The sequence below is a fragment of the Dermacentor variabilis genome, chromosome 1 (assembly GCF_050947875.1).
Source record: "Dermacentor variabilis isolate Ectoservices chromosome 1, ASM5094787v1, whole genome shotgun sequence".
Lineage (NCBI taxonomy): Eukaryota > Metazoa > Arthropoda > Arachnida > Ixodida > Ixodidae > Dermacentor > Dermacentor variabilis.
This window is the reverse complement of record NC_134568.1, coordinates 114,914,211-114,939,912: the sequence shown is the minus strand read 5'-3', so window position 1 is coordinate 114,939,912 and position 25,702 is coordinate 114,914,211. Positions and strand designations below refer to the sequence as shown.

At 43.2% G+C, this 25,702-nt stretch overlaps 1 protein-coding gene across 1 annotated transcript; it reads left to right on the top strand.

Annotated features, from left to right (window-relative positions):
• Window positions 1–3,148: 3,148 nt before the first annotated feature.
• On the top strand, window positions 3,149–24,729 carry LOC142583256 (cytochrome P450 4V2-like). The gene is made up of 11 exons (XM_075693651.1): window positions 3,149–3,494; window positions 4,768–4,880; window positions 13,196–13,281; window positions 15,515–15,702; window positions 16,083–16,152; window positions 16,261–16,387; window positions 17,111–17,263; window positions 18,970–19,143; window positions 20,262–20,328; window positions 22,484–22,657; window positions 24,424–24,729. Exons 1-11 carry the CDS (start codon window positions 3,242–3,244, stop codon window positions 24,597–24,599), a joined length of 1,581 nt encoding a protein of 526 aa, XP_075549766.1. The 5' UTR covers window positions 3,149–3,241; the 3' UTR covers window positions 24,600–24,729.
• Window positions 24,730–25,702: the final 973 nt, after the last annotated feature.

The window sequence follows — 25,702 nt, the reverse complement described above, 5'->3', positions numbered from 1 at the left end:
TGTGGTTAACAAAGCGTATTCGAAACGAGGTTACTGTTTGGCCAATAAACTGTTTTTTGCAGATTGTGCACTCAAGCATGCCTACAACATTCAAGGTATCGCAATTAAAAGATCCGCAATTTTTTAGGGTAAAGCCTGAGGACGTATTAATCACTCTCTCAGTGGTTTGCATATGGACACACACCTTGCAACTTGCTTTGTTGCATGGGGCGCAGCCATGGAGACGTCTTGTTGTGCTCATTTAATTTTGAGGATGTTAACATATCGCGGAGGTTCTTAAACCATCGGCACACGACGCGATGCGGTTCAGGAAAGATATCGAGAAGATGATCACGTTGGGAAAGGATATTGTGGTGGCCGTTTCAATATGGAAAAAACTTTTGGCGCTGATGCCGAGAATGTTACTACAAGATTGGTGCTGGTACGTCTTTCGGGTAACCGGTTTCCGCTAAGAATATCGGCTTTGTTTACGTGATCTGCTCGGCATATAGCGTCTTCAATTAAATATGACGGAGCCATATATATATATATATATATATATATATATATATATATATATATATATATATATATATATATATATATATATATATATATATATATATATATGAGAATTAAAGAGAAGTAAAGCTCTGTCACCATTGATCTAACCCGTAGGCCACTATATTTTTTATCTTCTCTCATGGTATTTATTTGAGGCACGCATGACCCTTGCGGGAACCAAACAGATAAATTATCTAAAGAGTATCTTCTAATTGCACGGCGACGAAGACACACATACACAGAGCACCATAGAGTTCCTCTTCCTTCTTGAAACGCGCTGCTCAGGTAACAGTCAATCTTCACAAGAAACACTAATCTGGTGGTAAGGATAAGCACCTTACCAATACACAATACCAATGTCGACGAAATTCGATTTATTCGTACATATGTCTCAGTTTGACGATCATTTGAATAAAATTAGTTGCTGATGAAATTAGAGTTTCGGCATTTCGACCCAACATGCGTGCTTTCCACAGGCTATGCATTCCAGAGTGAAACATGTCAAAGGGTATATCGTCATAACTATTTGGCTCCAGATATGGCACGGAATGAAGATTTAAATCAGTCTTTGTGAAGAGTTCATTGAAGCACATGCCTAAATAAAATGACATCCCTGCAGCCTATACAACAATGTTCAGTCGTTTCAGGTACATCATACAAGCGAAAATTAATGGACGTCACAGAAATGTCTCTTGAATGTAGTCAATTAGTGACAGGCAAGATTTCAGATTGTAACTTGAAAAAGGTTTTTGTAGATGGAGGCAGCGGCATTTTACGCACACATCCTGTCCTGGCAGGCCAAGGTATTTTGCGCCGTAGAGTGGTGGCGGGAACATCGATATTAAATCTTTATAAAGGTTACATTACATTACAAATATTCATTCGAAAACCTTACTTTTAGAAAACTAACCGTGAAATACACCTCACGCATAAACCCCCACAGACATGGTCACAAAGAAAAATTTCATGAAACCACTACGTTAGGTAAAATATTTCCCAGGTTGACCTGCAAGAAATCTCACGGGTGAAAAATGGCACGAAAAAAACAAATGGTGTGATACCGATTGCCACACCTACAGATGTACTAAGTCCAGCCAACCTGCACTAACCGGCCTGAAGAGATTATCTCGTCTCATAGTTTCATAATTTTAACACCATATGAAAGTTGCTTGTACACCGTGAAAACGTTGAATGTACGACCTGGCACAGTGGAGCACTTGAATACATCGAAAATGTTTGTTAGTAAAAACGTGTGGCATTCCTCAACTATTCAAAAACTATTCAAACTGTTCAGGTCTGTGGTTTGGGTCCCCCCCCCCCCCCATTGCGGTCTACACCTACTCAATTCGCTAAAAAAGAGTAATCTGTGGTGCTTCCAAAATACTTTGGTGTTCCATTAAATACGCACAAGTGCACACTTTTGGAAAGAGAGAGTCCTAGCCCTTGAACGTTAGGCTAAATCCTTCGTACGGGACCATTCAATTTTCGGCTAGGCAACAATTGCACGCATCCTTCTCTCGTTCGAAAGCCAACCAGCTCTTTGAAACACTCAGCGCGTGCGTCCGCCCCACTTTGTTGTCTTCTTTCCTTGTCACAGCTAGCGCTTTAAGGCGCCGATATATGTATATGTACTTATACGTAGTAGTCGTAGTATCCATAAGGCAGTCTCATATATACCCCCATAGAACCCCATGTATACCTATGGGGTGCATCGTGTCACGCCTTACAGGCGGACAGATCTCCGAAGCAAGTAGCCCTATAATGCTTACGCTTTAAAATAAGTTTAAAACAACTTTCGAAAGGGCGCACTAGTGCTCCGAAACACAAATGAGTATGTCGTTGGCACCTCGAATGCAACAATGGGAGGTTCCAGTATGTCAAAACTGCGTGCGAGGATGTCAGATAAATTTATCATGCGAAATGTTCCGTCTAGAACGCTTTTTCGTTCTTTCCTTTAAAGACACAACTATGCAGCAAGACTCCCTTGCGCACGTTTAAGCGACAGGTATTCGTAAAAATGTCCATTTATTACAACAAAAGGCCTACTTAAAGCTCAACAGCGAAGCGCCGGCACCAAAGCCTCCTTGAGCTGCTTTCGGCACTCATTGCCTAGCATGCTCGACTGCCGTCTCATTATCAAATCTCCAGAAGGTCAACGCAAGGAAGAGAGTGATAGAAATATCGGCGTAGCCGAATGCTATTCGATTCTTTTTCCTCGCTTATGCGTCTTCCTCCTAAGCCGTCACACACGTCCTCGCGACTCTGTAACAAGCACTGACCTCCGCGCGCGCGATCGGGCCGCCGTTCTCCGTCAGAGGTGGAATATTATTCGTTTCTTGCTTCAGGTGTGCGCGCGCGACCGGGTGGCTGGCAACGGGCACGTGCCCATTTCCCTCCCCTCCGCCGCATCATCGCGACACCGTGCCCAGACTTGGCATCACGCCGCCTCTCCCCCCTCCCACTGCGCCCACCCCCTTTCTTTCTGGCCACCGCGTAAATCTCTCCCCACGCGATTTCAGGGGGGTCGCTCACGATCACGTTGTCCCCAAATAAAAGAAAATAGATGCGGAAGACCCTGCAAGTTGAAATACGCCCAACTACGGCCGTTTGGGGAAAGGGGTACAAAAAGATCGGCCCGTGTTTTGAGTAACACCAGATGCGGGTTAGTCACCGGTAGAACAGAACGTCTGTGTCAGACATGATTTCGACGCTGACAACTATGCGGACTTTCGAGAGGACGCAGGGCCTCTTCGTGTGGGCCCTGGGTGCCGTGGCCTGGGTGCTCGCCGCGGCGCTTGTCGTACGCGTGGTGCGCGGCGTGGCCGAGTGGCTGCGCATGTGCTGGTACCTGCGCGATGTGCCCAGGCCGAAGCCGCAGAAGTCGTTCACGCTGCTTGTCGACCTGTACAAACAGATGTCGGCCATGGACCCCAATCTGGACACGAAAGTCAGTGAGTACGCTTATTCTACTGCCGGAGTAATCCGCCCAGCGAATTCTGTCTTCAAGTTCTAAGTCTGGTAATGCTCTATAAGGGGTGCAAGTGCTTTTCGTGACCGGTGAAGGCGTTTAAGAATTCAGTGTTCAGCAAACCCACTCGTCGCCGAATTTAGAGTCCGCTAGTAATGCAAGAAAAAAAAATGAATGATACCGGATCATTGTTACAAATACGTGTTTATTTTTTCGAAGCATTTATACGCTAATTTATTGGAGTTCATTTTTGTGCATGCGAAGATATCATTGATAGGAATCTTAATATTGATAACAATTTTCTGCAGTATATTTCCATGTGCAACTGCTTTTACGGATGCTTTCCTACAGGCGATGTTACGGAAGGCAACCGTGGGGGAGTATAAAAAAGACCCAAGCCTGAAGCATAGCAATCATACAATGCATTATTAGCAAAGCAGCATAAATGCTCGCGTTTCCTGCGTTAAGGTGTCAGTGTCCCCACTGTGATTCGTATCCGCTTCTCGCGAACATCGGGAGTGGAGTTTTTGTGACCGCATTCGTTCACCATGCCTGACTATCACCTCTCCCATCTGTGCTAACGAAATGATGACAGCGCCGATATGGGCTTCACATGGGACAATGTAAAGTAGTGGAAATAGAAGAAAGTCAAGAAAATAAGTGCAAGTTTGTCATTTTTGCTAAAGTTGTCCCGTTACCGCTTTTAATTGATTTATTTATTGATTTTATGTTTAGCGTATACACATGGACTCACTCGGGACTGGGGGAAACAGTGCATAATGATTTGGCGGCGTTTTCAATATAGTCTCCTTGTGGCCTCATTGACCGTTGCGTTTTGCTAGCGTTCATCTGCCAGTCATAGCAGTCTTACGTAGGAGTAATATTTGTAAATAAGAACATCAATTTTCTACGCCTTGTTTTATCGTTTCATTGTACTGCTCGTCATCTCAATGTTTCATGCCTTGTCTGAGATTCGGTGTTGTCCCATGTTTCGAGGAGTGATAGCATGGCGTCGGTGCGTTTCTGTCATTCTGTTTGCGCTGCAATAATACCGCCTATGATTCCAGCAATTCCACACACGGCGCGCGTGCCCCTTGAGCAGTGCGTTGGACAAATTCAAAAATATGCTTGCATTGTTCGAAATCATCCACGCATTTAGCTTGTGATGAGATCAACTCAGATGAAAGTAGCATTCATTTTCTCATCTTCTCCAACAAACACATTCTCATGGATTGACTCAATGTTTCTCGATTCAGAGGCATTCAAGTACCTGACGAACTTGTTCAAGTCCGTTGAAGACCAGGACGTGACAGTTGCCTTCTACGGCCCGTACGCCTTTCTTCTCGGTTCCACGCCGCAAGTTGTTGAGGTAACTGAGAACCACTTGTCTAAAATTAAATTCAAGTTGTCAAGCCGGCATTACCTCCTTGTAATTTGCCAGAAACGACGTAAGCGACATGGGTGGCATACTTGAACGGCACCTGACCTCCGCTCAAGCTGCTTCCTGTACAGAGCGCCTCGGTATCAGAACATGGTATCAGAACGCACATCACATAAAAAATAAATAGTTGTGGAGCGCTTAAACCGTTGTTATCAAGATTGACTTATGCTTATTAACCGCCAGAATGTATGTATATATATACATATATATATATATATATACGAACGGATTCTAAACATCGTTGCTATTTCTTACATAACACAAAGCATAAATGCGCTGAAACTCTTGAATTGCCTAATCATGCGAATAAAACCGTGATAAAGCGAGAGATATAGAAAGGAACAACGAAAGGCTGAGAAGCTAACCAGGCAGACATCCGGTTTGCTACCCTTCACAGGGGAGAGGGTATGAGGGATTGAAACAAGAAGGAGAAGGCGAAGACAGATAGTTCACTCGCACCGTAGTAGGCATGGGGTGTCTACAAGCGACTTTCAGGTCCGTTGGTTTCATAACAGTGATGAGAACACGCTTAATTTTCTGGGTCGATGATCGACGAGACGAAGTGCCCAGAATCTTTGTATCTATAAAGGGTCGCGCGACCAGTTGACTGGGCGCGCTCCGAAGATGCAGAGGTTGGACGTCTAAGCGGGTGCATAAACGGTGATAAGATATAAAACCAGCAACGTTAAGGTAAAGAGAGCCATTGAGTTTAGCTGGCTGTTTTCGATTATCAAGCCACGCTTGCTTCTTTTTGTGGTCAGTTAGCTTGTCTATTCCGTTTTATCAATATTTCTAGCATAGTGCGGCCAAGGCATTGTAAGGAAAAAACAAAAAAGACAAAATATTTCCCTCTGAATCGGCAGCAATGCCTAAGAGAACTTACATGACCGTCACCCAAAGGTTCTAGCTTTCCAGGAGCTACATCAGGTGCCCGTATTCTCAAAATAAAAAAAGAAGTCGCAGTTTCGCCCGAAAGGCGAACCGTCGATTACGACAGCAAATTAGTGGACAGCTATACGAAGTAAGGATAGTAGTTTTATCGGGCGTAAACTCGTAAACATAGGCATACTAACTAAATTAACAAGCATGGTATCACGTGAGCACAAGCAAATATGAACACATTTCCCTCGATGACCGCGGAAACTTGCTGTCAGAACGCTGCAGTGAGGAAACGCGGTAGCAGCAGCGAGCGAATCGACCTTCGTGCTGCCGCTCGCATCAATGGGTACTAAGCAGCGAAAACACAGCGCAGCGCAGAATCTGTACCTGTCAGCGATGGCTTTCAAGATACAGCGGCGCGTCCGGGCGCTCGCGGCCGCCCGGGCCACCCGGAGTAGATCACGCCCCCCCCCCCACTTTCCTAGCCTCCCCCCGAAGCCTTGTAGGCGACGGAAGACGGCGCGCTTTCTCCCCGTTTTTCCCAGTTGCGTGCGAGAGATTAACCCGCGATCCCCGGCCCGTGGAATTTATACGGAAGCTCACGGTGACGCCACGTCGACAGCGACGGCAGAAATGCGCCTGGAGTGTCCATATAATTGGCAATAAAATTCACTCACCATCCCGGCCCTGAGAAAGTGGATCTCCAGCGAAGCTGTTGCAAAACCACCACTGCAACTGCCGAGGGGGGTATTCAATTCTTTATTGTAACGTATGCTATTCTGTGTGTTGTATGGGTGATTTCAATGAATGTATGCACTGTTCGTTTCACTTTGCTGAGCGTTTATAGCCTCTGCCTTACGGGGGTACGAGCGAGTGCATTTTAACGCGACAGCGTTAAGGCCTCGTGTTGCGGAAAATTGGCTGTCGGTCTCGGGGTCGGAGGACTTGTCTGTGAGCGAAAATTTCCGTATATATTTAGGTATATGTACATGCCCCGCCTTGGTATATGACACGGGGTATATGGGGGTTATATTGCCACACCATTCTATCACTAAAGTTGCTCACACCTTGTCTTATATTCTTGACAAAGTTATTCCTCGGAATTTTGAGAGTGACGGTCGACAAACGAATGTCATGAAACAAAACACCGATCGCGCATGCCTTTCATGTTAAATCTTCTCAGACTTAAATATTAAAGTGCGAAACAATAACAAAAACCTGAAAGTGATGTAATTTTTTGGCGCGGCTGTGCATTACCTCAGGGATCGGCCCACGCAAGAGGCCGTGTTTCTACCAGAAAGCTGGCCTTCGTGCATATCGTTCGCTGAGAGCGCTTCCCGGTAAACATTACGGTTACATAAGCTGCAGTTGCCGGGAAGTGTGAGATGCAATCGGGGATCTTTGAATGCTATCGCATTCCACTCTTAAAGGCGAAGCTTAAGCGTCCCCCAGAGAGAGAGAGGGAGAAACGCAGAGCGAAAAGCAGGGAGGTTAACCAAGGACGTGCCCTGTTGGCTACCCTACACTGGGGGAGGAGAAAAAGGGAAGAACAGATAAGGAGAGAAAAGAAAAATAATAGTTAGTCATTCACAGTCAGTCGCAGAGGAATCCCCACTGTCACAAACGTTCATGTAATCCAGTGTCCTTCAAGAAACGCAGAAGGGCTTTTGTGGCCTTTCGCATGCAAGAATGCATAGGCCATGGTCCAAGGATCTTTCCTTCTGAGAGCGCTCTATTGTCTAGCAGGTTGAGTTTCGCTTGTAAAGTACGTTGTTGAGTGCCAAAGGACGGGCAATGACACAGAAAGTGGTCTATAGTCTCATTGCACCCGCACAAATGATGATGATGATGATGATGATGATGATGATGATGATGATGATGATGATGATGATGAAAAACTTTATTTATCCCTCTTTAAAGGGAAGGTGGCAATGGAATTGCTTCCTGCAAGTTTTTTTTGCTTGCTTACGGGGGTATGAGCTATTGTTGATGGTTATAGATGCTTGTTTTTAGCGTGTTCTTTATTGAAACGTACGCTCCTCTGCACGTTGGATGCTCGATCCCAATGAATGTGTGCACTGTTCGCTTCACATTGCTGAGTGCTTTTATCCTCTGCATTATGACGGGGAGGAGCCATTGCATTTTTTGCTTGCTTAGTGGGGCATGAGTTATTGCTGACAATGATTTTTTTTCTCGGACGGACACGAAAAATGCCGACCACCGAAAGGCTAACAGCTTCGCTGTAAAAGTTCTTGCGCTAGAAATGTTCGTAAGAGCAAATGCCGGTCGGTCATGACGCTCAGTATATTATTAGCGAAGGCGGACGGCAGAAATCACCTACAAATTAAACTTTCTTCGAATTCAGCCACAGAATTGGTATAATGTGCGGGTTTCTTTCACTTGTTTCTATTTCTTAGCATTCACCGCTCGCGACAGCCCGGTCCTGGTGATAACGTAGGCGGAGCGTCGTTCGGACCATTAATAATAATAATATTTGGGGTTTTACGTGCCAAAACCATTTCCTGATTATGAGGCACGCCGTAGTGGAGGACTCCGGAAATTTTGACCACCTGGGGTTCTTTAACGTGCACCTAAATCTAAGCACACGGGTGTTTTTCGCATTTCGCCCCCATCGAAATGCGGCCGCCGTGGCCGGGATTCGATCCCGCGACCTCGTGCTCAGCAGCCCAACACCATAGCCACTGAGCAACCACGGCGGGGTGCTCGGACCATTGGCAAAACGCGAAACTGAATAGAATCAGAAAATAATTATTATTATATTATCATGATCCAGGCTGCAGACTTACCTTACTGAGCATCTTCAGTCTGATTGTCACCCGAGATGACGGAGCGCAAATAACGCAAATACCTAAAGTGATGCATTCTTAGCAAAAGTCTATTACGGGTCTTCGAACACATGCAAATAGTTAACATTGAAGGAATCCTGTTGTCAGTAATAGAACTACAGAGACACGTGGAAAAGAAATCGTAAGACATTGCGTGGTGCGCACTGTTTCATATATCATTCCTGCTCGAAGTTCAGTGACATTCTCAAAATCTGTTTAAAAAATCTAGCACCTAATTTCACGTTACTTTGCATCGCCACGTAGTCACTCTGACGCAAGAAGGAAACCCACGTTGCTTTTCCATCAAGGAGAACACGCCTCTGCCTCATTCCATTCACACAGCATCAGTTTGGACGGCACTAACAAAACGTAAAGCGAACTTGATAATGCGTTCCATTTGTCATACGCAGAACAATTTTTTAATTGCTCTGACTTCCCAGCAGTACCTTAAGGTCCTATACCAGTTTTACGTTTTTCAATATTAATATAAGCCATTCATTTGAATTAAATCTCGAAGGACAGCTCATGAAGTCACATATACATGCCTGCGATGTAAAGCAATATTTTATTAGCCATAAAAAGAAATCGTAAGCGTTGTGCTCTACCTTCTGCAATATCAGGGTTAGTCAATGCAGAGAAGCTTGAAACGAAATCGCTGAATCAACTACACGCTCAGGCGCGTATGAAGCTCGGATTGTTAAATACTGCATGCAAATACACACAGCATAACCTTATAAAACAGATGCAGTAACTATCTTCCAAAGGAGCTATTCATTTGTTAATTAATTCGCTTGGTATAAAGCAAAACTTAGACTCTGAATTCTAAAAAGACAACGAGGCGGTGGCAGCTCCTTTTATCGAGGGCAAGTCGTCTTCTGGTCGTTTACTTCATTCTAGAGAGTACTCGTATAGCCTGATGGAGAAGGCTTGCCCCGCTTGCACCTAGTCAGAGTTAACCTACTTTGTTGGGAGACTTATCGTGTATCCCAACAAAGTAAGTTAACTCGCACTAGGTGCAAGCGGAGCAAGCTGTCTCCATCGGGTTATACAAGTACTCTCTAGAATGAAGTAAACGACCAGAAGACGACTTGCCCCCGATAAAAGGAGCTGATTGGGGCGACAAAAGAAACCGATTTCACAAATAATAATTGAGGACACATCAATAACTAATGACGAAGACACAGCACAGCATTTCAATGAGTACTTTTAAAGTGTCTTTGCAGTGTCAGACGTTTGCATTAATATGCTTCCAGTAAAACAGGAATTTGATGTGGATTTTATCTCTTATGCTGGAATTGCCAACATGTTGGTAAACCTGAAAAACTAAAAATTTCTACGGCCCTTACGAAATCCCGAACGTCTTCATAAAACAATATCCTGAACTTATTGACAGGTTTCTTGTAAAAAAAAATTCTGCTTCACTACTGTCGGGACAACTGCCGAATGACTGGAGGGTGACCAGAGTTGTTCCAATATTCGAAAAGAGGGATCGATTTAGATGACAAAATTATCGTCCCATTTCTCTGACATCACAATGCTGCAAACTCTTGGAGCACACTGTGGAAGACTATATGAAAGAATTCTTGGCTGTAAGCAATCTGCTCACGGAGCTTCAGTACGGCGTCAGGAAGGGTTATTCGACTGTAACACAATTGGTATCAGTGATTCACTCGTTTTCTTTATTTCTCGACAATAATGGCCAAATGGATGTAATATTCCTAGATTTCACCAAAGCCTTTGATAAAGTTCCGCAGGGCAAATTAATCTTGAAACTTAAAATTATTGGCATACCTGACATTTTCATAAACTGGATTATTGCTTATCCGACCAAACACACCCAGTACATTATTATTGGTGAACATAGCTCGGCCACTCCTCCAATCACGTCAGGGGTGCCGCAAAAGGCACTTAGGTTTATATTTCATAAATTCGCAAGGCTGGACTCTCCCTCTAAAATTATGTCAGAAAATTCTATACTTACTCTTGAATCACGCCGAAAGCAGCTGAGGCTTGAATTCCTTTCCCTCCTTCTCAGCAACAAGCTTGAAATGATCCATCGACTTGCATAATGCCTGAAATAACACGGCACATAAGACAGTATCACCCTGACTCACTAACACCCTATTGTGCTCGAACTGATACGTTAAAATTTTCCTTTTCCCCGAACAATATCGGACTGGAACGACGGTTTACAGACACACTGTGACTAAAAATTGTATAAATTTGTACTCGTTTGTTCCTGATTTGTTCAGTATTATTTGTGCGTATTCTAGTGCCCCTCTACTAAGACCGAAGGATCTGCAGTATGTACTAAATAAATAAATAAAATACTGATTTTCTCGTGTTACGCCGCGTCTGTAGCCGAAGTAATGCGCATTCAGCTTGCATGCAAGGGTTTCCTTGGCGGAGGCAGTGACACACTAAGATATGAAAAGGCTGTGCACTGCAAATTTTTAAATTTGGGCGCGGCACCTCGCAATTGCGAAAGTTACTGAAGCTGGTCGGCAATGTAAAGACAAAGAGCTTGAGTCATGGGTTCAGTTCCTTGTATGGGGGCGCTGCTCAAATTGCTTCACTCTCGCTCAAGCAATATCCACACATAGTGCCCTGTAACCGTGCTTGCTGTTGAATCAGACAGTAAAAGATAAATTTCTAGATGGCCCCTTACGTGGAGTCGAAGACTGCATCTCTTTCGCCTTGTTCTCTGGACGAGTTGCTTATCTCCGCCCTTGCCCTTGACTGATTGCTTAGCGAAGGCTTGCTTGTGCCCATCGGGTTAAACAGCCACTCCACATGTTGCATGCGTTAATCGCGTTTCACGTGGCCTCTGTGTCTTTGCGGATCAACGATACGGGCGCAGAAAAGGCGCTAGAAGCAGTGCTGGTAGACGGCAAAAGCACGGGGTACATATGTAGTAAAGAGTAAAATTTTATCTTGCTTACTCAAATCAAAGGTTCGTTCAGTGTCCGATGAACAGCCACGTCACTTAGTGTAATCAAAAGAAAAAAAGTATTTCTACTTATATATAGGGACCATTTTCTACCGTTCTGACGCCGAAGCAGCTCGAGTGATAGAAAATCATGACATATACAGGGAATGCAGAATATGTGCGCGCGTATTGAAGGTAGCAACAAACTGTGCAATGTGAATGAGCAAAATAGCATTTCTCCCTGAAACTTAATTTGTTGCGCGAAAACCAGTGGATATAGACAAACAAACGAACATAGACAAGAAGGAGCGTCGGTACCATTTGCTTACCTGCGACGTTTTGAATCTTATTTCAGGCCTATCTGCATTCATCTGTAACAGACACTGTCATAGAAAGAAAACGTTCGCTAGGACATGTATTTATTGGTCAGACAGAAACTAATGGATCGTGCTGTCCGCATTATTGATGTCAAGACCCACCTCACGAACAGGCTAGATGCACACTCAGAAAGAATACACAAGGGGTGCCAGCGAAGAGATGTGAAAACCTAACGGGGTAGCGGTGTCCTTACTGAAGTTATTTGCCTTCTTTTTATTTCTCATGCGCGCTTCTCGTCAAAGGACCAGGCGTCCGGCGCTTTTACAGACATAAGCTTTCAACTACGTCTGACGCATCACTAATTTATAAACTATCCGTTGTAACATAGCACCTATATACACCTATTTGCCTATAAATACGGATAGCGTGCACGTTATTACACTAGCTTCCTTTTTTTCCTCTCCAACGTCACATTTTAATCATCGCAAGTAACAACGAATTCACTGTCATTTGCTTCCATTTTAATAAGGTACACAATTTTCCAAATCACATGTCCCTTTACCGCAGATGTAAAAAAAAAAAATTTGAGTCATATTGTCCACCACATTGGAGGGACGATTCTTCGCGCGGAAGATAAGCCCTGAAGATTCGTTATAAAACAGCAAGGTTAAAAATAAAGTAAATACGGAGACTAGCTTTCGCTATTCTGGTAAATTACGCTTCTAGAACTCCGAGGATTTGTTCGGTGTTAGGTAAAAAGTTACTTATTGTCATGGAGAATCGCAGGTAAACGTCAAAAAATGCCAAACCCACAGCAGCAGTGACACCATTGCGTAGCCTGACAAATTTCGCGGTCATTGGACAGGTCGCACATGAAACTTCGCTGGTAAAGTTTCTCCTGACGTTCGAATAAATCCATGTATCCTTTAAGAATCAACAAATAACTAGCTACGGCCAGTCGCTTCCAAAACTTGTGACGCCTCAAAAGCTGCTTCGGGAAGTCAATGATGGGCGACTTTTTGAATGATGGGTCTTTCAGAGCTTCTTCTTTTCCGAACACATGACACAATACGAGCTGACGTATTGTCATTGAGAAGTTTATAGTCGACCCATACAGTTGAAATTAATACTTTCCTTTGGAGTGACTTTAAACACCTTTAAGTAGAATATCAAGTTAACTTTGCAGTGTTTTGGAAGAATGGTTTTGCTGATACTAGCTGGAATCACAGAGGAAAGATCATCCCTGTTTGTTTACATGCACTGTCATGCAGGCTATCTTGGGAGACACGAAGAACGTGAACAAGGCCTTCTTCTACAACATGATGAAGCCATGGATTGGCGAAGGTATACTGACGCTGTGAGTTTTTTTTTTTTTTTCACACAAAGTGCTTTAGAATTGCTGCTGTTTGACGCGAAATTTACTTGGCACGTATGCGTGGTTACGCTAATGTCGGATAGTATGTGCAAAATTATGGGAATTATTTAAAAACATGTTTCGAGAAGAACTTAGCAGGAAATATTTTTCTCGTGCCTAAGCAGAATTAATTGCACGGATCAAAGCGTTGTTCGAGCCATAACGCATTCTTTGCTGAATCGACAGCGTCCACAGTAAATGATGTATATTACCTAACTGTCTCGAAATTAACACCTCACCTCTACTTTTCCTTCGTATCGTACAACGGGTTCATCTCGTACGAGTCGCAGTTTCCACCACAGCAACGTCCGTCTGACGTAGACCTCTGTTACAAGCGTATTGTACGGCCACTCTTGGCTAAGAGATGACAAATTATAGCTCTTATGTTTTTATATTCATATTCTTCCACCAAAGCGCTGCAGCAGAACATGAAGGAATATTTTCCGGCACCTAAGAACTGATAAGCACGTTGCTTTCGCTTTTAATTTGCCTCCTACCAGAATCACCTGTTGATGCATATGTGCTAATGTATTCGCTTAAGCAAATATGTACTTTTTCTTATGTATACGCGCTCCTTTTGTAATGGAACCCAAGCAGCGAACAGTCGCCCCTCAGAGTGTCGACAGCTGAGATAGAAGGGCAATGCTCCAAGTTTTCACTTTCGTGTAGCTGCTTACACAACTCTATCAGATGGGTCACGCTCCAAGTTTGCGATGTTGCACAATCGCGACGTGACGCATAACGGAGAAGCGTCACGCAAATGTGCTTGTGCAAGCAGGCTGCTCACTGAATAGCTGTGATGTGCATTCTTTTAACAGCGTTCTTAATATTAGCTACACAGGGTGTTTCACGTAACTTGATCCAAACATTAGATAATGCAAATGCCACGTAGCTGGACCGAACCAAAGTAATGTTATCTGCCTTCGCTTGGAAACACACAAATTATTCTTGCTTTCCGCCTAATTAGTTCATTAGTCCTAATTGATTAATTAACTTCTCAGTTATTATAATTAAATTAAAAGTGTCAATGAGAAAATTGTAGTGCAACACGAAAAATTCCCGATACAGCTTTCTGTTGCTCAATACGTGCTACATAAAAGTGTTTTTTCCGAGCATGAAAAAAGCTCGCGAATATGCACGAATTACCGCGCGATTGGCCGCTCGAGGCGCTTTTCGTGTATTTGCGGGCTCCTTTCACGCTTGGAAAAAAATTATCCAGCACGTATTGAGCAACAGAAAGCTGTACCGGGAGTTTTTTTTTTATTTTGCTCTACAATTTTCTGACACTTTTTATCTAATTATAATAATTGAGATGTTGATTATTTAATCATCACTAATTATCTAATTAGGCGGAATGGAAAAATAATCTGAGTATCTCCAAGCGACGGCAAACAACACTACCTTGGTTGTGCCCTAGCTGCCGCGTAGCATTTGCATAATATTAAAGTTTGGTTCAAGTTAATTTAAACGCACTGTACATTCACCACCTGCAGCCTTTTGTTACGTTTTTTAAAAAAAATGTGTATGGTACAAAGCTTTAGGAATTAACGATGCACCGGTTGGACGTTGATTTCATACGAAAAAAAAAGTGTGAAGGGTTCGTGATGTCCCCGAGCATGATGTAGTTTGAGCAAAATGCCGTGTTTGCTAAAATCTAACCACCCTCTTTTTTTCGTGCCCTTGATAAATAAAGAATTCACAAAAATTTCACTCATAAGGGTCAGTTGCCATTGGCCAGCCGCCTTCGTTAATAATATTGTCAGCATCAGGATTGGCCAGAATTTTTTCTTAAGAACAATTCTACCGTAAGAGCTTTTTGTGCATACGTGCTGCGATGACAACCATCGCTTTAGGAGCTACAAAATCCTCGACGAAATAACAATCTGGCAGGTCAATTGCGCATCTCGCGCAGAGGTGTAAGCGTGACAACACAGACAGCATGCAAAGAAAAGAAAAAAAAAACAATCTCAAGCATAAGGGGCCCGGCAATATGTTCTTCGTAAGTGCACCGAAGTTAGCAGAAGCCATTCAAACTGATCGCAGTACTAGCTGCTACGGCTTCCATGGTCTATATGACCCATCCCACTCAACTGCGCGGTACTCTATGCACGTTAATGTGTAGTTGAATGACGCCGCTTACGCTTTCTTCATTCTTTCTGTTGCTTTCTCCTGTCAGGGGGGACGAAGCATGGAAAGCACGTCGGAGGGCAGTAACGCCTGCCTTCCACTTTCGCATTCTCGACGATTACATACCCATCATGAACAAGAGAGGCGAGAGGCTCGTGCACAAGGTGGCCTCCATGAACGGAGAATATTTCAACGTCCTCCCCATTGTTCGCGCAGCTGCATTCGGAGTGCTCTTTGGTAAGTTTCTTGCTACATGCATTACTATATGGACATAGCTCGCGCTTTAGCAAGGCGAAAAGCTTAATGTAATGGTAGCTGTAAAGGCTTCTACTTGTGGAAGAAATTAATTGTGATGTTAATATGCAAGAATAAAGTTTTGCCTTCCTACAGAAGTCGACCAACGGTTCAATTTAAAAGATGGACATCTTCTCGTCCCCCGCTCCTCAATTATTGCAATTGACAAATTTTACTTTCGTGCGCACATGAGATAACAGGTGAAGGTAATTGTAAAAGCAATGCTAGAAAACGCCTTGCATATTTATTTAAATTGCTGCTAACGTTCATACAAAGAGAGATTAACGTTTTTCTTTTCTTTCTGTCTTTCTTTGCTTTTGCAGAAACATCGATGGGTATTGATTACGATGAAGATGACATCGAACGTACCGGGTACCTTAGAATTCACGACGCGTAAGTCGTCATCACATTCTTGTATAAGTAATCAACATTCTATATTTTGTGAAAAATAATTACTATAATGCCCAGGCATTTGTTTCTTTTCCTTTTTTGGACCCTCAGAATCTCGGACACCATGGTGAACCGCGTTATCAACTTCCACCATTGGTTCGATACCATCTATGCATTCAGCAAAGAGCACAAACAGATGTTAAAACACGTGGAAGAGGCAAAGGAGTTTGTGAATAACGTAAGTGCCCACTCATGCGCACTAACTTCTGCGTGCTATTTAGAGCCGCATTCAAGCCCCTATCCAAATGTTCAAAGAGGAACTGTACGATCATCTTACCGCTGTAACAAATTTGATAGGCCGCATTATTTCCATTTCAATGTCATAGTTTTTCAGAATATATTTCATTAATTGTTTCCTAACTAGGCTACTTCGCTTACAAATGGGAAACTAAGCGTAACTCCAATTCATTTTTGGCAGATCTTGAGGGCGAATATATGTGGTGCTAGTGTAGGGCATATGCTGCTAGTCTAGGAATTTTCGCTCGGTGAATATGACTTCGTTGCTATGCGACTTCATTTCTGCAACGACAATAAGTGCCCTAAAGTGGATAAATATAACTTATTCCCTGAAACTGTTGTTAATTAACAAACTTTTCATTGTCATTTGTTGCGCAAGTAATTCCGGCGTGTCCCAGTAAGCTGCACGAAGAGACAAATTTGCGCTATCTGCCACAGTGTTTTTCTTTTTTTTAAATGCCTCCGAATTAAATAAAGTATAAAGGGTGTAGTCACGTATAAGTTACGTCCCTGCAAAGCTTTCTTTTTTTTTTATCCAATATCCGGGCTTTATAAAATGCAACTTCAAGATTACGCATTTTGCCGGTGTTGCAGCTTGTACGCAAGCAAGTAAAACTAGTAGCGCAAAATGCATTCTCGGCGAGCAATCTTGGTCAATTTACAGATCCTGCAGAAGAGGATAGCCGACTACCGAAAAGGCATCAGAGACCCTGTTTCGAAGAATTCTTTCCTCGAAATTCTTCTCCGAATGTGCCTTGACGAGGGCACAATGACAGAAATTGCCCTCCGAGACGAGCTGCTGTCTACTCTAATTGGGGTAAGCCTCGGAAACACCACCGGTCACAGCCTATGGCGCACGTGAAGCTGTATAGCTCATACTCACATTATAATAGGAAAGAGACGAATACTGATTATCGGTAGAGACCTTACCCTTTCTTTAATGTCCGGCGCTCAAAAAGAGATCACTAAACAGCCTCAGCGAGTCAGTTTGGACACGTATTCTTTCGAAACTATATTTGCATTACGTTGATAGAAAGAGCTTGGTTAGTTAGATAGAAAATGAACTCCCAAATTCATTTAATTGAATTTAACGCGTCATGGTAACTTGACTGATTTAAAAGTTTCTTTACGCGTACTTGGTTTTTTTTTTCTTTTTTGTGCTGACAAAGTTCTCAAAGTTTGCCAAGTATAGTCTTTGGTTACTTTAGAAAGCAGCGTAATCTTTATTTACCGCCAAACGTTTACCTAGTCTCGAGCGGACGCAGCCGTAAAAATCGATGACGTCACGGACCAGTTTCCGCAGGAGCTTCAAGGCGGCGGCGCCATCCGTCGTTCAGTATTGCAGCGTTTCCCATTTGCCCAGCCTCTGGTCAAGGTAAAACTGACTACTGTATTTATTCGAATATAGGTCGATCTTTCTTTCTCTCTCTCAGAAATGTTACCCAGAATGAGCTATCGATCTCTATTCGTGACCAAAGCTTGCAAAAGTACGGAGCTAACAGGGTTCCTGCATCGTGCCCGCCGTAAAGCCAGTCTGGAGACGAATCGTTTATGTGGCCGAGAGCGCCTGCGAAGCATCCTAGGAGGACGACTTCTCTGGAATTTCCGCAGAAGATCTAGTTTGTGGCATCAACTAGCGAGACTTACTAGCAAAGCTTATGGTAAATAAAGCTGTGTCATGTTGAAAGTTCTTCATTTTTCGAAAAAAGATAGGGGTTGACCTATATCGGAAAAACTTTTTTTTATTTATCGGCGAGTTCAATATATAGCGGTCGACATATTCATCTTCGACCTGTATCCGATTAAATACGGTAGTTTTGAGTACTCAGTGCGTGCAATTTACCCCCATTTCAGCATAGATTGACATTCTTCGAGTGTTCGAGCAGGTGCAGACCATCCCTGTATTAAGTGTCATTGTGAGCGCGCGCAACGTGGATCCACCTCAACAATCTGTTTGTTGCCGGCCTGGACATGTCTTACGAGAGACGTGTTTCTTTTTTTTTAAGCAATGAAAAGAAAGGAGTCGTACGGCGAAATACAATAATTGTTAGAAGTTCCATAAACGAAAGCTAACGCACGTTTCTCTTACGCTTCTGCGCTGTGCGAGCAAGCACCCCTTCGAGTGGCGGTCTTTATCTTTTAAAATTGTTTGACCCCATGGGAGGCGTTTCCACTGATAATTTACAGGATGCAGCACCATGTGCCGGGATGCTGTCACCGTACACGGTGACCAGCCCTGGCAGAGTCATCGTTCGATTTGTTCCCATTTACATACTGAGACGAGCGAGTGGTCTATAGTTTATTTTGTCCCAAAGAAGATGCAATTTTAGTTGCTCTAGCGCTTTGGTATCGTTCTGAAGTATTTCCATGTGCAGTTTTCTCAATGCGCCCCCCCCCCAGCCCCGCTCCGCACTGCTGCGCCATATTAGTAGGATTCGTATTCCCATAATGTCAGAGGTGATTAGCTTCCTCAGCATTCTAGGATGACTGCAAAACGTGACTCTCGCGATTCCTCAAATCCAGGGCTTCGACACGACGGCGACAAGCCTCGCTTACGCGCTCTACCTTCTCGGTCATCATCCGGAAATTCAAGCTAAAGTTCAGGAGGAGATCGACATAGTCTGCGGAGACGACTGGGACAAACCCCTTACCGCGGAGAAACTGAAGAATCTCACCTACATGGAGTGTGTGCTTAAGGTACGTCGTAACCCCTACTCAAGATGTCAATCGTAAGCAAAAATATATATTTTTCCCCAGCTCTAACCTTCAAACAATCACGTTCAGATGGCAAAATGTAAATGTTCTATAGAAGAGTTAACTGCTGGGCTAGTTGGTGATCTTGCACACTAAAAAGATTTTGCGCCAAAACAACACACACAAAAAATACGACGACACCACGGGCGCTTTCTTTCATCACTTTCTTGTGTGTGTTGTTTTGGTGCAAAATATTTTTAGTTTGCAAATGTTCTACATTAGGCGAGCCCAGATTCCAATTGCCTGTGATGATTGTGCGAGATGACAATGAAAGAAAAGGAGTTCCCTTAAAGGAGACTGCATGTTAGCTGCGCAGCAGCCTTCGCACGGTCCTTTGTTTTTGCGACAAGCTTCGTGAAGTACTACAATCAGAACTTTATATCTTTCAGTATCATGCTGACTGCTACAGTTGAACCGACGTCAAAGCACGATGCTTATTTATTTGCATTTGCATTCTTCGTAACCATTAGTCTAGAGACTCGAACAAACTGGAATGCAAATTCTCTTGCTGCTGTGTCTGGCGTCCATGGTGATGTCTGCGCTATCTATAGTTACAAATGTGTATTTAAGTAAAATTATGCAATTCTTTAACATTGAAATTGAAATCCCCCCCACCAGGTTGTCTAAACTATCTGTACATAGTTCGTATGGAAGGGAGCAGTGGGCGTCTTCGTGATCGCGACGCACTTCCTGATGTCCGTTTTCACAATGTGCTCTCTTTTTACACCTATTTTAATTCTTGTGACTTCGTCTTACATCCTGAAGCATTGATTAACCACTCGATTATTTGCGCGTATTAAAGTTGTCGTAAGAAGAAGCCTCACGTGGAAGGAGGGAACTTCAATGCATACATTAGATATATCTTTCACGGTGTATCGCGCCTGCCCCCGATCTTCCCCAATTGTTTTTGTGAATACATCATTATCTGTGATTTTAAGGTTTCACATATTCAAGCAGTCAAAATACCTGATCGACACAGTCTGAAGTCTGGTTTGCTGTGGTGCACAGAGTGGGGTCATGTCGTACCTTAATCAAGACTTTTTTTTTAACCCTTTTCGTAGGAGGCCATGAGGCTTTATCCACCAGGGTCTATTATAGGTCGCACCGTCGCAAGGGATCTGAAAATTGGTAAGTGATGTACGAAATTTGATCTTCCCTTTTACCAAAATTGGCGTTGTTGAATATAAGATGAACACCAAACGTGCATCAGCTACCACGCGCTGTGCTAAGGAGTGCTATTTGACGTTTCAGAAATCACTTTTTGCTTGCGGCGAAACCGAGCTGAAATAGTTCAGCCCAGACACCATTCTGCCATTGTAACAAAAAAGCAGTTACTAGCTTCAGACATACGTGGAGTCGAGTGTTGCCTTTGACGATTAACTTAATTTCTCGAAATTTTTGCAGGAGATCAAATTTCACTGTTAAGTCTTCAGAAATTACCCAGCAGAAGCTTTTCTAGAGTGTCGGACTAGCTAGAGTAGTAAAATTATGTTGAATGCCTAATTTATTGCCTTGCTTTGCCGCCCCCGTTGTGCCATCTTCTCGCTGTATGTAACTCAGATCAGAAGGCGAAAATGCGCGTTATCGTATGCATGTTTTTTTTTTTTTATCTTTCGAAATAAAACATAATGGAGCAAAAAGCAATAAGGTTTATACAGACACCTAGGCTGTGCTAGAAATAATGGAAAACCATTATTTTAGTTTAGGACTCCACCGTCTAAAAGCCTAAACGGTGCGGTTTTTACCTCGAGGTTCCTGTACTTTCCCCTCTGTTCACGGCAACTGTGCCGTCACTTTCTGTCATGTCCGTATTAACGGAGCAGCTTGTGTTAGAGAGCAAGCGGAAAGAAATGCTGCACAAGGCGCTATCATACCCTCATTCTTGGCGCGCGAGCAGCTGCTCTTGCCAAGAAATGTTATTTATTTATTTATTTATTTATTTATTTATTTATTTATTTATTTATTTATTTATTTATTTATTTTTTAATTTATTTAAGTAGGGTTTCGAGAAGAATGTTGGGAACAAAAGAGTCAAGAAATAGTTTTGTCCGGGAGAATGGTACGTGTATTTTACGTTGGTGATCGGCTCTGTTTGATATATAGGATGGTTGTGAAATGAGATGATGTTTTAGTTGTGTATTATGGTAGATCTTATGAAATAGTAGTACAACGGAACGTTTTCGACGTGATGAAAGTGTTGGTGGGACTAAAATTGTTTTAATGGATGACACACTAGAGGTGTGCGAATAGTCTGAAGAAATGGGATATGTGCACTGTGATTTTGGGCGGATTCCAAGATATTCACGAGAATGTCAATAGCGGGATACCAAACGGAGCCTGCGTACTCGAGCTTTGATCGAATAACGGCTTCATAGAGAAGTTTAAATGAGTAAGGCGCCTAAATATGTCTGCGTAGATACCGAAGTGACCGATGGCGTTGTTAACTGCGTGGTTGACATGAGTCTACCAAAACGTATTAGAGATAACATTATTGCCTAAATATTTACGACATGAAACATTTTCTAAGACTCAGCTGTTAATAAGATAATTGGGAATCTTAAGTTTGGTTCAACGTGAAACTCGCATTAACTTACATTTATTGCGATTATGTCGTCTGCTCCATTTTGCGCACCAGACGAAGCTTTATTAAGGTCTTGTTGTAGAATTATGCTGTTAGCAGTGTTAGAAATAACTCGGTAAATTACGCAGTCATCAGCAAAGAATCTAATTCAGGAATTAATTGTATTAGGCAGGATATTACTATATGGGGTGACAATTTTTAAGGTTTACAGAATGTTTAAAAATTGCCTGTGGCAGATAGTATCCTTATTGTCCTTGAGCTGGATTACTCAAAGAGGCGAACATTATACTAGCATGAGACATAGAAACACATATTCAACTAATTAATTAGCGAAAATTCCCTAATTTCTTCTGAAATAATTTACGTCACATATTGCAACTTACGGATCCTTGCCGTAGAGATTGCAATACGTATCCACTTGAAATGAATTTCCAGGGTGACACTAGTTTCGGGATGATATTTCCCCAAGTGAGGGACGAAAGACACAGGCGTTCCAATTATTTTCGTGCTTCAATGCATAAAAGAGCGTTTTGTTAAAAAAATAAGCGGAACAGTGCATTTTTACGGTGGCATTGAGGCGCATATGACAAAAGCCAAAAAAAAAGTACTTTTATGCTGTTCATAAACAGGCACGGCAAATTTCATGCCGTTCGGAATTCAGCAGAGCATTTTTTTCCTTTCTTTTTTTTTCCGTTCTTTCAGGAAAATACACCATTCCTCGCGGAACTGTGGCAGTCGTGGCTCTCTACTTCCTTCAGAGACACCCGAGGTACATCAAGGACCCGAATAGCTTCAAACCCGAGAGGTTCATGGACTCGAAAAGCATGCACACCTACGGGTTCGCCCCTTTCTCTGCGGGACCACGAAACTGCCTTGGTAAGGGCTAGCATTATAATATCGCTTGCGTCTGAACTTCGACGTCAGCTCTCGGGGCCGCGCATTGACTATGGTACAGTCGACTGGTTCCTACCGTGCTCCGACTCGGCTAGGAGCGATGGTCTCGACATTGGAGCCACAGAACGAATGCCCAACGTTTGGCTCGGGCATGCGCGCTTCCTAGAGCAATTGGGGAAGCCACGTGATCGGCATTCTAACGGATCGCGATCACGCTCCGAGCTGGAGCACGGTTCTCTGAAGGAACGAGGCGAATGTACGTGTTCCCTGCGCTCGATTACGACCACCTGAATGTAAACCGCATTAGGATTGAAAGCTGAGCAAGCTCGTACGTGTTCGTCTTGTGATTTTTGCAGTGCTCGCGAAACTCGCAACGTCAGAGACGACGGAAGCGACAGACGTCCTGTGCACTTCCTGTTCTGTCGTGTCGAGTTTCGTGGGTGCTGCACAAATCACAAGATGGATGTGAACCACGCCGCGCGGTCCTACTATATAGAGCACTCGAGAGCGACCAGTCTAATGTACGTACATGCTATGCGCGTAAAAGGACATATGCTTATGTTGTTGGCTCATTCATCGCGAGCTTGGGTACCAGGCGCCGCATTTTGTTCGAATCCTTTTCGTCCGATTCGATTTATTTTTCATGATGAATCCCGCAGAGTGGCCGATCCCGTGCCGATAGCGGGGATGCGACTTGTGCAAGACATTGAAGACACGTAAAGAGATCCGGTAATTAACAGAATTGTTACAAAATACGTACACACGTAACGCGTACAAAACAACCAAATAAAGAAAAGGTGCCGCATAATCAGAGAGCGAATTCAAGCCGCTTTTCTTTCTTAATGATTGCTTTGCCATTAGCCAACCGCTTTCGATATTGCAGTTCGCTACCCCGATTGGCCGGCACATGTTCTTATGAGATGATATAGCTTACGAACTGTGTGAATATAGACCTCCGTTGCCCGACGTACAGAGCCAGCCATACTTCAGAAAATTGCTCTTACGAACATGACCTCGAGTTTGCAGGACGTCGTTCCTAAGAGCCTTTTTATACTGGTCCCCCGCCTTAGCGTGTTCTTACAAGGCACTCTATCGCGTACGAACTGTATTGTTCGATACGGGAAAACAGCTCTATCGACGGTTGAACATTCCTGAAAGCAAATAATACCTGTTGACGAAATTTTTATTTCAGCGGGCTAGTTAGTAGCCCTATTTGCAAACGCCTGGATAGTACGGCGAAATGCAATGTGTTATACAGTTTAGAGCTTCTTGCTGGGCGAGTTGGTGCATGGCTATGTTATGAAGAGTTACGCCTAAGAAAGAACGAACACAGGAAAAATACGACGTAGGTTTCCGTATACCTCGGTTTTTTTTTTTCTCCTGTGTTCGTTCTTTCATACTCGCAACTCGTCCTAACAAAGTATAATACATGGGCTGGTATAATGTAGCAATTCCTTCCGCACGATTCTGCGCTAGTCTTGTCATCCACCGTTCACGGTCGGCTGATCTCATTGATAACGCGGGCAGAGCGTCGCTTTCACCATTGACGAAGCTCAAAAAGCGTGAAAAGCAATGGTATTTTAAAAGGCGTCGTTACAATATCGCAGCCCTGTTTAACATCACAATGCAAAGACAGCTGATATACAGCACTAAAGAATAAACTCTATGCAGTATACTGAATTTATGCTCAGTATAACACCGCCTTTTAAAGTGTTCTTTCTTTTTCGTTATTTTTGTTCTCTCTGCAGGTCAAAAGTTCGCACTGAGAGAAGAAAAAGTCCTGCTGACGCACATTATACGTCGCTTCAATGTCAGCTCGAAAGTCCCCATCGACGAGCTTGAACTGTCCATGGAGCTTATACTCAAGCCCATTCAAGGCCTTGAAATCAAATTAACACCTAGGAAGCACCCTTCGTTGAACTGAAATCGACGTAGCATAACACCAGTCACTCGGCCGTGCCATATAATGAACATTTGTACAGTATTCATCATCATCCATCATTGAAACGTTGCCTATATATTTAGTTCCTACAAAATAAAGTTATTTTTCGATACGTTTGACTTTGTCGCTTATCCTATTAGCTTTAGCAGGAATTCTAGGTTTATGATAATTTAGCGTATACACCGAAGGTACGGGGTCAAAAACCTTAACCCACAGCGAGTACACGTTTCTACCATTTGGTCCAAAGAAGATGCGCTCGTAATACACAAAATCGAAGGTAACTGGGGGGGGGGGGGGGGGGAGGCGTAAAAGGATGTGAGAGCCCCAGCTGTCTTCAAAGCACTGGCACTCTTGCTCGAGACGGAATAAGAAATGCTCATTCGTAAGCTTATACAATTGTGAAGCTATTAATTTTAGCACTCAGATTTGTACGTTTGAAATAAATTGAATTAAATATACATAAGGCAGAACGAAGAGTGTTTTCCTCTTTCTTCGATCTTATTTTCCTCTTGTACACTGACAATGCAAATTTTCAGTTTGACATAGCAAAAATAAAATTTAGTTATCAAGAAGACATTTGCAAAGGAGGTTCCTATTAAAAGCTTTCGATGAAATGGCATTCACTGAAATGCCCATGCCAAGGTAAAAAGGACTGATGAACTTAACGTTTTCACAACAAGGCAGTTTCCACAAAGCTAAGCAAAATATCGCAATATTTCTAAATTTGGGCAAAATCGTTTCGGCATTTAGCAGGTGTGCTTGAGCAAAACCTCAGCGCCGAAACCCAACCCTCTCCCGAGCTCCCACAATAAATGTCAAGCAATAGCTTTCGATTCTAAGACGAGAAAATTTCATATCTATGTGTACATACGTTCATATATAGAATGCACTCAAGCAGGGTAGTGATCTCTGTCATTTGATCAGTAAGTTGGAATGAAGAAAAATAAAAAAATATTCTAGAAAGAAAGAAAATCACCGCCCAAGCACTACATACTGATGGTTAACCAGCGAAGCTGAAACGTGCGGCCCCGGTGTTTATAACTGGGTTAATCCCGTCGGTTCATTAAACGACGGCTTGTAGGCTG